At 32.6% G+C, this 14,665-nt stretch overlaps 1 protein-coding gene across 1 annotated transcript in view; it reads left to right on the top strand.

The window, feature by feature from the left end:
* Positions 1–14,449, top strand: part of LOC145669112 (uncharacterized) — a 166,687-nt gene extending 152,238 nt beyond the window's left edge. The window contains exons 19-21 of the mRNA XM_081737453.1: positions 1,701–1,786; positions 9,825–9,969; positions 13,347–14,449. Coding sequence (XP_081593579.1) covers positions 1,701–1,786; positions 9,825–9,965 — 227 coding nt within the window. The 3' untranslated portion in view covers positions 9,966–9,969; positions 13,347–14,449. The remainder of the gene's footprint in view (positions 1–1,700; positions 1,787–9,824; positions 9,970–13,346) is intronic.
* Positions 14,450–14,665: the final 216 nt, after the last annotated feature.

The following is a 14,665-nucleotide window of genomic DNA, read 5'->3' as shown; positions in this document are numbered from 1 at the left end:
CTTAAAAACAAAAATAGCAAGATATTTAATGGCGTCTTCGCGTTCTGCATAAGGCTCTCCAGTACTTTGTAGAAAATATCTTAAATGATCTTATCTTTAGGCAGAACGGTAATTTCCTTTCTGCCTAATCTTTCGAGACGAGGAATTCTGACCAGGGAGGGATTTCTTCAAGAGAATTTTTCTTTAGTATTTGTAACAGATTCTGTAAGAAGAATAACTATTTCTTTAAGTTTTATCATAAATTTTAGATGTTATTCTACTTGTTCTAATGACTAGTTACAGTTCTGTTATTAACAGTATTATTCACATCTATTTCAGTAAAAATTAATGTGATTTTAAGAAAAAGCTACCTGCAGAGAAATGAAAAATTGATTGACTCTGTTGCAAGAAAGCAGTTTGACACTGTAGCTGAAACGAAGATAAAACAAACTTACTTCGGTCTAGTATCAAGTCATTTCACAACAAAATTTTATTCAGTTTTCCAGTAGTTCATCTCCAACATGCTAAGGCTCGCAGTAAGGGGCGCCTTAAGGATTTTAATTTTGGGTAGCCCCGCTCCCTCGCGTATGTACACATATGCACATTTGATTGATTAATGACAATAGGAAATTACTTTTACAGTAGTAGTTGATGCTGTTTACTAAATAATTATTTACCATTAATATAAAAAGTGGAAAATATATTACTCTATATACTCTCTCTAAATATATTACTCTCTATATACTCTTTATTGTATCTCTTAGTGTTTACATATTTTTCAGATTTTTTGGGTAGGACCGTGCCTACCCGGCCTACCCGCTAAAACTACCACTGCTCGCAGTACGTAAAATATGCCATAGTTCACATCCTCAAGACATGTTTGGCCATATATTAAGCAAACAATGCGAAAGGGTGCGTAAGCTGGCCTTTATCCCCGATTATCTGACCTTTTTGATTTGAGTAAAACTACAAAAAACATACCCGTATTTCAATATTGATAGTTATATTTTGTATTGCTGCTATTTACATTGACAATATAAATATGAAAATAGAAGTATATATGATAATATTGCATATAGTATAGAATTATGTATACAAGACAATTCAGCGGATAAGGTGATGCCGAAAAAGGAGTTAGAAACAAAAGAGTTTCTACGAGTTTCCAAGAAAAGCATTTGGAAACAGTTTGTCTTTATATAATAATACCAGCAGTCAGCTTTCAGGGCAGGGACAGCGCATCTGACATCTTAAGGAAAAAACACTGCAAGTTCAGAATGCTGTTTTCCATTGTAGAAGGGATTCTCGGAAAACTCGATTCCCACACCCCGAAAACGCAAACATTTTAAAAGAATTTATAAATCATTCGATGCAACAACCTAACGACCAGCCGTTTAGTGATTTTTTTGTTTGTTTTGAAATACAGTACATGAAAAACAGTTGTTGTTTGTTCCAATGAAGTGAGTGTACTATTGATCGAATGTAGCGTATACCCGCGTACTTCCTAAATTTTAGGTGGTTATATGATAGTTTTCAAAAATTAGAGGTGGGTATACGCCGTGTACCCACGTATACCCTCCATTACATCTCTGGCAAGAATTGAACACTGATGAAAACATGTATATGATGCATACAACATAGTGTGTTTAATAATACGGATACTAAGTACTGAAATCATAGAGGTGCGAGTGTACTTTCACAAATGTTCTTAATTTTTATTATAGGATCAATGGAAGTTGATAGAAATAGGGACGAATTTTTATCGAAAGAGGAACTCCGCTCATTTATGGATGCTATCTGGAGTGTAGATGTAAGTACATTCCTTTTTATTATTATTATTATTATTATTATTATTATTATTATTATTATTATTATTATTATTATTATTATTATTAATTGATTTTAGAAAGGCACACTACTCAGTTAGGAGAGAAACATTGTACAACATTCTTACAGAATTTAGAATACCGAAAAAGCTAATTAGATTAATTAAGGTATGTTTAAATGAATCCCAAAGTAAAGTCTGGGTAGGAAAATTTTTGTCCACGAGCTTTCACGTCGAGAATGGCCTCAAACAAGGAGATGCGTTGTCGCCATTATTATTTAACTTTGTCCTGGAAATCGCTATAAGAAAATCAAAGATAGCAACCAGGGCCTAGAGTTGAACGGTATTCACCAGGTTATGGCATATGCTGATGAAGTAAATTTAATAGGGGATGATAGAACAATAGAAAGAAATGCAGAGGTCTTATTAAACGCTTGTAGGGACATTGGTTTAGAAGTAAATACAGAGTGAACTAAATACATGGAAGTGCATCGGGATCGTAATACGGAAAATTATGGATGCGTTAAAATATTAAATAATACTTTCGATAAAGTGGATACTTTAAATATCTAGGATCAATATTAACAGACGAAAATCACATTCACGAAGAAATTAAATGTCGACTAAAAGCAGGGAATTCGTGTTATTATTCGGTTCAAAATCTCTTGTTGTCGCGAATTCTGTCGAGGAATTTGAAGCTTAAAATATACAAAACGATAATCATGCCTGTTCTGTGTGGTTGCGAAACATGGTCGCTTACTCTGAGGGAAGAACATAGTCTAAAAGTATTTGAGAACAAGACCCTGAGACGAATATTCGGACCCAAGAGGAACGGGAATAGGGAATGGCGGAAACTTCATAACGAGGAATTACATAATTTATACCGTTTACCAAAGATCGTTAGGATCATCAAATCGAGGAAGCTCAGGTGGACAGGTGTAGCCAGGATGGAAGAAAGTAGGAACGCTTTGAGTCTTAGCTGGAAGACAAATCGGAAAACGACCATTAGGAAGACCTAGGCGCAGATGGTAGGATAATATTAACATAGATCTTGCAGAAATTTGAACACACAGTAGAAACTGTATCCAGTTAGCTAAGGATAGAAGTCAGTGGAGGGCTTTTGTAAACGCGGCATTGAACCTCCGGGTTCCACTGGCCATAGAGTGAATGAGTAGTTAGGTATTATATTTATATTCCTTTTAGTTTAGTTGCAGTATGTGATATACATTGTTCTCAACTGTTTCATATATTCTTTCCCTTTTAGGACAAAAGTGTAAATTCCAGACATTGCATTGAATTTTATGAATTTCAGATCATGAAACTTGTGTGATTAAAATTATACTTTCAAAATGCCAGTTACTTTTTATAAGCATTTTGTATACTAAATATATTAATTTTTTTACTTTATTTTATTGTATTGAGGTAGTTTGTTGAAATTGCCCATATGCAATGCAACTGAGATCTTATATGAAAAACTTTAGTACGATGATTTAACTATAATTTGTATAATGTGTATTCTGCGGATATGTTTATTTTTCTACGAATTTGTATATAACTTATAAATACATTAAATTTGTGCGCACGCACACACGCACACACACACACACACACACACACACACACACACACATATATATATATATATATACATACACACACACATATGTATAATATTTCAAGGACACACTTTTGAGTTATAAAGAAATATACTTAATTTTGAGAAAATTATATTTTTACTATATAATTTGAGTGACCTTTCATTAAAATGCTTATAAGCATATACAGATGACCTAAGTGGTATCATTCGAAAATTTCAATTTGAATTAATACTTCAAATTGTTGATCACTTACAGATGGAATTTCAATTTCAGTTGATCAAATATGTAGTAACGAAGTCAGTTTCTATATTTGTTGTTTGATTTTCGTGAAAGTAATTAAAACACATAAGATGTTCTGGATACTGAGAGTGATTTCAACAAAGGCTTGTTTCCTGAAAATGCACTCTGAATAGTCGAAATAATCGTACTTTTATTTTGAAACTATATTTTTTTTTCTAAGGGAAAGAAGAAAGATTCTTACCAGCCATTAATATAGGCATGAGAAGTGGTAATCACAGAGTGGTTTGGTTACTACTCTAATATTTCAAATGTAATTCTGAACAGAGTTTGGGTTATAAAGGGCGTTTCCCTTAGTTGATATAAGAGGATTGCGTTATATAAACTACTGTATTACAAGTAGCATTAAAACTTTGAGAGACAGATGAGAAAGGTAAGCTATTTTGATGAAATTGAAATCTTTGGTTATCTCGAACTTCCTGGAACTTCTGTAGCATCAAGAATCGACACTTCTTTTGAAACAATAAAAAAACATGATATTTTCCCGTTCAAATTACGGTTGTAAATTGTAAACTATAGGTAAATAATATTGCCGCTACCTCAATTGCCCAAATGAGTTTCGCATTGTATGTTGGAAAAAAGACTTGCGATTTCGTTCAAGGGTCATAATTGGCAAGTGTCGACTTATTTTCCTGACACTTTGGTAATGTTTCCAGTAAATCACGACTTCGTTTGCTGTTGCTGGTTAAATCAGAAAGTTTATAAAGAATACTTGTTAAGAACAGATATTTCTGATACATTGTTTTCTGCATATAAAATTTACAGTTCGTACCCAATAAATCTATTATTCAGCAAACTTTGAGGATATATTCGTAAGTTCTGCAAGAAGTACACATATTGATCTGCTTAATATATGGCAGAAATAATAAATTTCTAAGGAATGAAAAGAATAGAGCCACTCAGATGCCAAACCGATTAACTCCACCAAACGAGAGTTTTCAGTAGAGAGCATTTCAAGAACTTAGATACAGTGTATTTAAATGAGAGTGATCAGAATCTTTACGCATTCTAGTGGCCAATTGTTAAACTATGGAGTTAATCGAGTACTGTATGAAAAGAATGTATCTTTTCTAAGTCAAAAATATGTAGAACTAAACAGCAAAAAAATGGAGTTAATCGCTTTGGCTTCTGAACGCCTCAATTATAATGCCGTTATTTAAGTAAGGAGATAAAATGTATTCCAGTAATTACCGGCATCTTTCATTGCTCTTAACCGTCTACAAAATTTGAGTAAATGTTCCAACATTAACTTTATGCTGATGAAGTAATTGTGGAGAATCAATTTACATAAAGCACGATAGATTGCGTGAAGCACTTCAAGATTATTGGAACAATGTTCTATATGAGACAAGAATATTTTTTTAAAAAAATGTTAATTTGGTGAAGTTTAAGAAAAATTCAATTTAATAAACTGTCACTACCCAGGTATATGTGATTACTTCAAACTTGGTCTAAATAAATCTTTAGTCCTTGAACTACAGATGTTTCCTATACATCAAGACCAATACGACTATTCTGACACAACTTTACCAATATGTTACACATTTACTTAATATTACTTTAGTACATATCTTAACTACAAACATTAAACTTTGATTCTATACTTCAGTGAGCTTGAGTAGGCTCTTGCTTTTCCCACACAAAAATCGCACTAATCGGTCTCAGTACAGGGGCGGATCCAGATCGGACTTCTGGGGGGGGGTAATGCTACTTAGAGCTATTTTTAAGAACTCCAAACTCCGGGATGGGTTTTATTTATATATAAAATAAGAAAGTTTCCTCTTCTGGGGGGCAATCGTCCCCCTGGATCCGCCCCTGTCTCAGTAATCATCAATAGTACTAGGTCTTTTCTGCATTTCATTTTATGGCACCAATAATCATACATCTTAGCCACCTAGTAGATTATGTTACTACTCGGTACAAAAATCCTTATTGTTGCAACTAATACCGAGGAACTCAAAATAGTATGTATTGTTCAGGGTGCGTTCAACAGATTCTGGGACGACCTCGAAAAAATATACTTAACAATTCTAGAAAAATTTATTACCATTTTAGTTTTTTTTGCCTACATCCTTTTCCGTACTACATACTCGTAGGACCGATCGTAGAGGCTCCCGATAAAAGTCGTTCACTGGAACGCTGTTCAACACCGCCGTCATATTCTCTTGAATCGACGCAACAACTTGAAAACTCTCCCCATTTGAGGACAGATTTGAGCTATAAAAGAACATGAAGTCCGCTGGGGCCCAATCAGATGACTAGGGAAGAGTATTCAAGGACTGCGATCCTTCCTTTAGCCAAAAATTGATGCACAAGAAAACTGGTGTGGAGATTCACTAAATCATATCCATACGCATTTAATACAAAATTTGATTGGAGTAAGTTGCTCCATTCTCTTAACACCGACAACGAACGAAGAACATAACGATGTCGCCGGACAGCATTTCTCGGGCGATACAGTCCCTGTATGACTGTGGGGCGGGAAGGAATGCTCGTAGAAAACAAACGTGGTAATAAATTTTTCTGGCGTTGTTAAGCATTTAATTTCGAGGTAGTCCTGCTGTGGACGCACTGTGTGAGTGTGTGTGTGTGTAGTATTCTATCCATGAGAAAATTTATCATTAACGCGACAATACAAATCTAGAGTATTAAGAAAAGTTTTAGGAAAGATTTTTGTATCCAAAAGTGATTAATAAACTGGCAAATGTAGGAAGCTACATAAACGCGACACTCTACAATCATCACTATATGTCAACAGAATATGTAACAGTTATTAGATCAAGACTCCGAAATTAGGCAGAACATGTCGCTCACATGAAAAACTCGTGTGGGCTGTAGAAGTTTCCTTGGATGGACTCAGACGAAGATGGCAAATAAATATAAAACAAGAACTTCGGGAAGTGGGGTATAGAATTGGTTTGACGCAGGGTAGTAGGATCCAATAGGATATTTGTTTCTTCGGCAATAAAGTGTTCCTTAAGCTGTAAAATTAGTTGTAAGTATGGTATACGTTTTTGGCGATTCTTTCGTTCGTACATCATCCAATGCATAGCATGAGGACTCATGAGACAGCTGACTTCATTTTCATTTCTGAATGCCACATTTATATATTTTATATTCATTATATCTCAATTTCTGATTTTAAAATTGTTACCTGTGGTAAAGCTGGTGTTTTAATATTGTTAAAAGTACTCGAATAAGTATTCAAATAGTAATTGTGTTGCCATATTATAATTTCCAATTATTAGTATAACAGCATTAGTTTCAGTTTAGACGATGTGAAAAATGTTTTTTTCTTACTTTTCGATCACTGCGTAATCGTTTCAAAACGACACTGAATTATTTAGTTTCTTTGTATGCTGGTGTATGTTTTTCTTCTGTTTTATATTGAGGGGAAAATTACCTCAACAGCTATACTGAAAAAATGAAATGAAATCTTTAAGTTTTACGTCCCACGATTAAACAGCTATACTGATTCATGTGTGGTAACACATAGCCATGAATGCTAGTTAAAAATAAACGAAGGAAATTTCTGGAATTCCAGTCAAAAACATCTGACAGGATTATTATTACTCTTTTGTCTTTGATAATGCGTTTTCACTCTAGCACAAACCTCTACTCGTTTTCGTATGATTATATTCATGTGTGCACAAGGCATCACTTTGTCTTGGATTCCCTTCATATCTTGTTTATAGATGGTTCCTGGGTTTTTGGCTTCCAGTTTGGGTCTTTAGAATGAATGAGACTAGTTTGCTATGGTAACGTTTTTTTTTTTTTTTTTTTTTTTACTTTATTTTAGTTTTTGTTCTTCCATTGTATCCAACTATGAAATTACATAAGTCTTTCTCGATGTTGAACAGGTATTTCTTAGAAAGAAAACTGGTAAAAATTGTTACTTTTTTAATGAAAGAAGTGTAGCAATGGACATATCAATGCGATTTAGTTATAATTAAAAATGAAACGTACAAATATTTTTCTTCTTTTTTTTATCAAGGGTTCATCAAAAAATAGTTTTAACCTATACGTACGGTACTTGAGCCGTCTAATTATCATCCCTTTTGCACATATCTGTTACAGAATGCTAAATGCATAATATTAATCAGAAGATTAGTACAGGGTGTTTCAGAACAAAACCGACACCAAGATAAGAAAAAAAGTATAGACCAACCTGGGTGCACAAATGCTTCTTTTCGGAGCCATAGGCTGCAAACAAACATGAAAAAATGAACTCTAAAGGTCCATAGCTCCAAAACTAGGCAACCTACCGTAGTCGGCTCAAGACTTCACTTAGAAACCAGCATGTGCCCTATCCAAATATTCAAGGTTCAGAATCCTGCGGTACTTCCGCAACAACTTTTATAGAGGTAATTGTGAGTACTTCAAATTAATGCCCGTAGCCAAACTTCTTCTATGCAAATTGTTGTATGGGTATCTTAAGATTTTGAAACATGTATTTTTGTATAGCTCACATATTAGTTTGTAAGTGAAGTCTTGATCCGACTACGGTAGGTTCCATGGTTTTGGAGTTATGGACCTTTTTAAATTTCATTTTTTCATGTTTTCGGCAGCTTATAACTCCGAAAGGAAGCATTTGTGCATCAAGGTTGGTCTATACTTTTTGTCTTATCTTGGTGTCAGGAATCATCTCCCAAACGTTGTCGGTGTTGTTTTGAAACACCCTGTATATGCACTCCTTTGAGGATTAATATTATAGGAGTAGAAATGTGCAATCCGCAGGAAAAAAAGAAGCAACATGAGCATATAAGTTTATTGTAAAACTACGAATATTTTGCTCCAAAATAAGTGTGCAGGGGAGGACGCTGAGGTTTCTCCTGGCGTGATTCGTACCACTTAGAGGTTATGTTGATTCCATGCGCTGTTAGGCGTAGTTTCGCAATAAAATAACATGCTCATGTTGCAATTTCTTTGCTGCGGACTGTACATCACATATAACTCATGACTACAGGGCGTGTTCTTCAATTACCGTATTCATCATGGTCCTCACTTTTCTGGACATCCATATTTCAGATGAAGTATGCTGTTCTGATCTGACCACGAAGCTGACCAAAGCTTCCTTATGGCTACTCAATTACCATATCTGCCCTTAGCGTGAAAGACTTGAATTCGATTCTCGTGGAAGTTCATTTATTTGAATTTCATATTTAGCTGTAGATTCAAGCTTCATTAAACATCAAACAAACCGAGCAACAGAGCTGACTAAATCACGGAGTAACACCAACACATGGCTGTATCGACAGAATTTCAATATGCTTGCAACCTCATTAAACCAGTGGTCGAATTAACAAGTTTCACCATATAACCGCTGGCCAATTGTATACCCCTCCCTCTTGCAACCAGTTACATGTTGATGATCAATAACTTTGGAATATCTAATCAATATCTGTAATAAGTTTCCTTGACGAAGAAAGAATATAATTACATAATGTTAATAAAACTGTACTTAACTTTGTCAATTCATCTCCAAATTTTGGCTAAAGAAAATCGTATGATAGGAAAACACCTTTGTTCTTCTCTGTACACGAAAGAGCAGTGGTTTAACAAAAGGAAAAAAAATGAAAGTTAATTGATAACCAGATATCGATGCTAATCTGATCAAAATACAATGATCATTGTAATTATACTCGCGGTCCCTGCGAAGTGTTACTTACTCTTTCTGAACTTTTCTGCTCGATACCTCCACTCCCAGTGTGAAATTATGAGACTTTTCTTTTAACATAATATACGTATATTTTAGCCTTCGATAACCTGCAATATCGCAGTCTTGCAGTTAAGTAACTGTCTTTAGTGCAGTTAACAGAATCGTAAAAAATGTAGAACGGAGTAAGTAAAAGTACCAATGAGAAGCTATGAAACGAATAGATGTAATTAAAGTAACTTGACTTCATTTCTGAGATTTCGTTCTTGGAATTTTTGTCATTTCAGTTACTTAGTAAGGTTTAAAATTATAGTAATTAGTTAGTAAAGTTTAAATGTTCATATTAGTAATTGTGAATCATTGCTGTTGTATTTTTGCAGCAACGTTATTTCTTTTTCTATAATCTGAATAGTACTGGGAGTATTTATAGTATTTTTTTTCTGTGTATACTAAAGTTGTACATCGATTGCAGGTGAGGAAAAGAATTGATGGGATTGTGCTGTCTACTAAGAAGAGAGATGGAAGCACTGAACACTTTGCACCAAAAACAGTTGAGGAACTTATCGGCTTCAAAAAGAAATACCAGAATGTCACAGTGTCAAAAGTTGTTTAAAAACGTAAGGAGATTTTTATCAAATTTCTGTGGTGGTGATGATGATGATGATGATGATGATTATTATTATTATTATTATTATTATTATTATTTATTTATTTATTTATTTATTTATTTATTTATTTATTTATTTATTTATTTATTTATTTATTTATTTAAAGTTTAAGGTAGTTAAGACAGACACACAATTCATATTTACTAGATCGTTTAATTAAATTTAACGGGAGACGAAATTAAATAATGATTTTACCACATGAAAACCCAAAATGGGCCACTACATACAGAAACATAACTATCAGATATATATTATGAAAAAAATATATCTTTATTTGAATATATTGAAATGTTCAGTTTACTCACATATGATTACTTTCGTCATGTGTATTTAATGCCTCGAAAAGAAACTTGGAGGGAGCTGAGTAGAAGGTAGTAGGATAATATGTAAAGTTGGCTCTTGGGAGAATAATATTAAGGTAGTTAAAGTTGAATAACTCTGATGGATTAGCTAGAAACAAGACAGACTCCGTTGGCGGTGACGAACCTTTGGTTTGGTTTGTTTTAGTCATAGAGTGAGTATGTGTTCCAAGGACTCGCTCTGTTTTCTAAGCACACACTTCTTTTTCATATAAATGTGTAATAAATTTAGTTCTTTAATTTGTAAACACTTATATTTGATGCATATCGTACTGTGTTTGCAGTTAGTAGTACAAGAAAATATATTCATAATTTTCGAACATTTTCCTTTGAGTTCCAACAGAATAACGAATTTCTTTCGTTTGAAATTATAAACTATTGATTTAAACATTCTTTTGATATGGCACTTTTACAATGTCAAAACAGTATCTTTGATAGTCCTCACAACATTTGATATGACTATTTCTTCGCTTTGCTCTTTAATAATAATAATAATAATAATAATAATAATAATAATAATAATAATAATAATAATAATAATAATAATAATAATAATAATAATAATAATAATAATAATGATATATTTAAAGTGTTAAGAACAGAAGACATGAAATGAAGTCTGAGTTTTACGTCTCAGAGTTATGCCGGTTAGGCTAAGGAGACAGTGATGATGAGAAATGAATGAAATGGTGGAATGAAGAAAGTGGGAGGAAACGGGAGAACCTTGAGGAAACTCATGCACACGGTATTTGTCCACCACAAAGTTCACTTGGCGGGAGCGGGTTTTGAACCCGGGACCCCATGCACCAGAGGTGAACGCTCTATCACTGAGCCACCGCGGCCCCCGTGCTAAGAACAGAGTTAGCTAAATATAACACTGTACAAGGTAATTGAATATTTGTGCATAATACAATTAAAGGCTTAGAATTCATTGTTAGTATCATATAAAAGTACAATTGTATTTTTTCATAGTTTAAAACTGAGTCATTTAAGGTAAAACAGTAAAATAGCTCTAATCTTAATGATTAGATTGTCTAATAATAAAGTATAAGTATAGCTATTTATAGAAGAAATTCATGTGTTAACTATTGTTATAACGAGATAAAACATTATAAAAGTACTAGAAAGCTAACATAACCTTAATTTCTAAGAGTCCAGTCTTCTGTTATTAAACATAGAAAGTAAGGTGTTTAATATTGAGTTCTTTGTACCGTTCTTACAGAATAAATTTTCTTTTCTTTTCTTTTTTTTTTTTTACTTTGTAAGTTGGTACTCTGTATGAGATTATTTACAAAGTACTGACTGTACAATTTATTTTCTAGAATAGACTCTAAAACAATACGCTCAATGGTATTGGTACAAATGGAAATGGAAATATACATATTTTATCAACCTGTTTTGGACTCTTTCTATTTTAGATTATTTGTTCTGCTAATGTTTGACCAAATCGCACTTGTGAACTCAAGTTTAGGTCTGAACTTTATATAGTTTTATATACGCGCTATGATTCTTGAAATTCGACCAATTTCTAAGTAAATTGCCTGTTGCGATGTTTGCATGTTTGATAATGTCATGCACATGGAGATTGACTATGAGGTTCTGATAGATTCTACCTTTATTATGATTTTACTATTTATACTAGATTTGGTTACCAAGTAATGACTTTTCTTTGTGTACGTTAGATGTTTGCATTTACTGCTATTTATATTCATACCGTTATCACACACTCATTTATAAATGCTATCTAATGCCTTTTGATGCATGTTTTGTCATTTACACTTGTCACAGTTTTAAAAAGTTTTACATCGTCAGCATATAATAAAACTTTTATTCTCAAGTTTGTACATTATATCAATAAAAACTGTAAACAGTAATACAGATTTGCAAAATATTTAGATTCACACTTCCAAATGAGGATTCCAGATTTCAGGAGAGATTGAATCTTCCACAAATGAAGAATTTAATATTAAAATTTCTGCAAAACAGTTTTATGAAAACTGTTTTCTAGTACTATAAAGATATTTAGACTTCTAGAATTTTCACATATGAACTATTTTTTGTACACAGTTAACCAAATAAAAAAATCATAGATCAAATCTTAATAATTTACATGTAATGGTGGCCTGTTTGAGAGACCATCCTTAACATTGAACATAAACATGCCTGCCCCCGTAACTCAATGTTGCTCCTTGTTTCGATAAAGGAAAAAAAGTTTCTTTCTGTTGTACTTACGAAAGTCCTTCCATTTTCAGCTATTTGCTTTTCTCTCAGCGTTCTCTGTGTATAATTATGAAGTCAGCACTGGTCAAAGTAATCAAGCGTACGAAACCAACTTTTCTAAAGGAGACAAGCGACGAGATCTCCAGTTCTTCCAACCAGTTGCAGGATAATCAGAACTAAGAACTGAAAATTATAACAACCCGTTAGAAAAATCTAACCTTATATTGTTTCTCCCTGTATAAGTCTACTTTCCATTTTTATGTTGGTCACGCAGGCTTGTGTTCAAAATAAAACATCCGTCTTTCTCTTCTAAAAGTAGCCCTCCTATTCTAAGAGGGCTGAAATAAATATGTTCCACCAAAAGTGAAATATCAATTTTTTAAACTTTTCCCACTTTTTCAAATAAAATACCGGTACAATATTAGTATCAAACAAAATTTTAAAAACTAATCAGTTTCGGCCATCTCAGAAAGAGAGAGAATAATAACCCCCTTTAGTAGATGGAAAAGGTTCTAACTTAATGAAATTTATTACCTTCACAGATAAAAAGCTTCTATTTCAGCAGGAGAGTGGTGTATATCAGGGATTGCCATATGTTCGTCATGCTTGTTACAAACATTAGCATTAGATCAAGGTTCGGAACGGACGAATCTACACTTAAAGTCCAAGTAAATTAATTGTACTTGGAAGTATTATTTCAGTCAATGGTATAGCATGTTAATTAATTATTTCTGTATTTTATTTCAGAAATGACGATCTTGGAATACTGGAAATGTCTAGGAAGTTCAATCTACTAAAATAGACAAGATTAAAATAAGTTAGTTTCGCTAGTTCTTTAATGAATCTGTAACTAATCCTTTCACTAGTTTTATTTTATTTCTTATGTTTTAAAGAAGAAAATCATAAGTTTTGAGATTTTTTCAGAAACTTTGAATTTCTCAACATATATTAAGGAAATTTTGTAAAAATCAATTCAATCGTGGCATTATGAAGGAATGTACTTTTAAATATCAGCTTGCTATAGCAGTTACTATTAGTTCTAGTGCTAATCGTTAATTATCAAGTATTGTTTCGTCAGTAGATTGTATGAAGAAATATGCTTCGAGACTGCAAAAATGTTGATAAAATATTTTAAAGAGCAATTTTATCAAAATTTTAACTGACATAAAACTTTATAAAATTAAATAGCATATACTAAAAGTATACAATTTACACAATTAACTAATGTTTTGTATTTGTGTTTTGCTACTATCTGTATTTTGTACCAAAGATATCACTAAAAGTAATATGAATTCATAATATTCATATATGTCAAGTTTATTATGACACTATACAAAAAGTTTTATCATTTATAGACTTTTTTGTAGAACAATTAACAACTTCCCTGCTTCGTTACATGCAGAGCAATTACGTTATACCTGAACCTTTTGTGAAAACAAAACTTCAAAATACATAATTCACAAGTGAAAATAATGTATCAAAGAGAGGGTAAAAAGTAATTCTTTATTATGAAACCTTCTGGATCCTTTTGGGTACAGACTCCCTTTGGCAAGACACTTACACATAAGGACGCAATTTGAAGTGCACACAATTTCTGAAACTTGTTAATATTCTGTTTTTAAAATACAACCATCCACTATGTTAACTGTAGTTTCGAAACTTGTATTCTAAGTGTGTCAAACTTTCAGTGTTAAAGTATAATAATTAATAATAAGAAACATTAATTGGTACCTAATTTTGTTATGTAGGTAATTTTAGGTAAAATTATGTTTAAGTACAGACGTTAATGTGTTCTATATACTTGTCAAAAGTTTGAACTAATTCAATTTTAGAAATAAAGCTCTTTATAAGGTAAAATAAATACGTTGTCAATTTATTCTAAAAATAAACAGTTCTTTAGCAATAGGAAGGACCAAGCCATAAACTGATTCACGATTAATAATGCGGAATACTTCATTTGAGGGCCGTCCATAGATGTCTATTCTAGCTGTAGTGTCTATCTATTAAGATGAGCATTCAATTATAAAACAATTACTATGTGAAGATCATCTCCTGTACATAGATGT

Source organism: Thermobia domestica, chromosome 13, assembly GCF_964235325.1.
Source record: "Thermobia domestica chromosome 13, izTheDome1.hap1.1, whole genome shotgun sequence".
Lineage (NCBI taxonomy): Eukaryota > Metazoa > Arthropoda > Insecta > Zygentoma > Lepismatidae > Thermobia > Thermobia domestica.
This window is presented reverse-complemented; position numbering and strand designations above follow the sequence as displayed.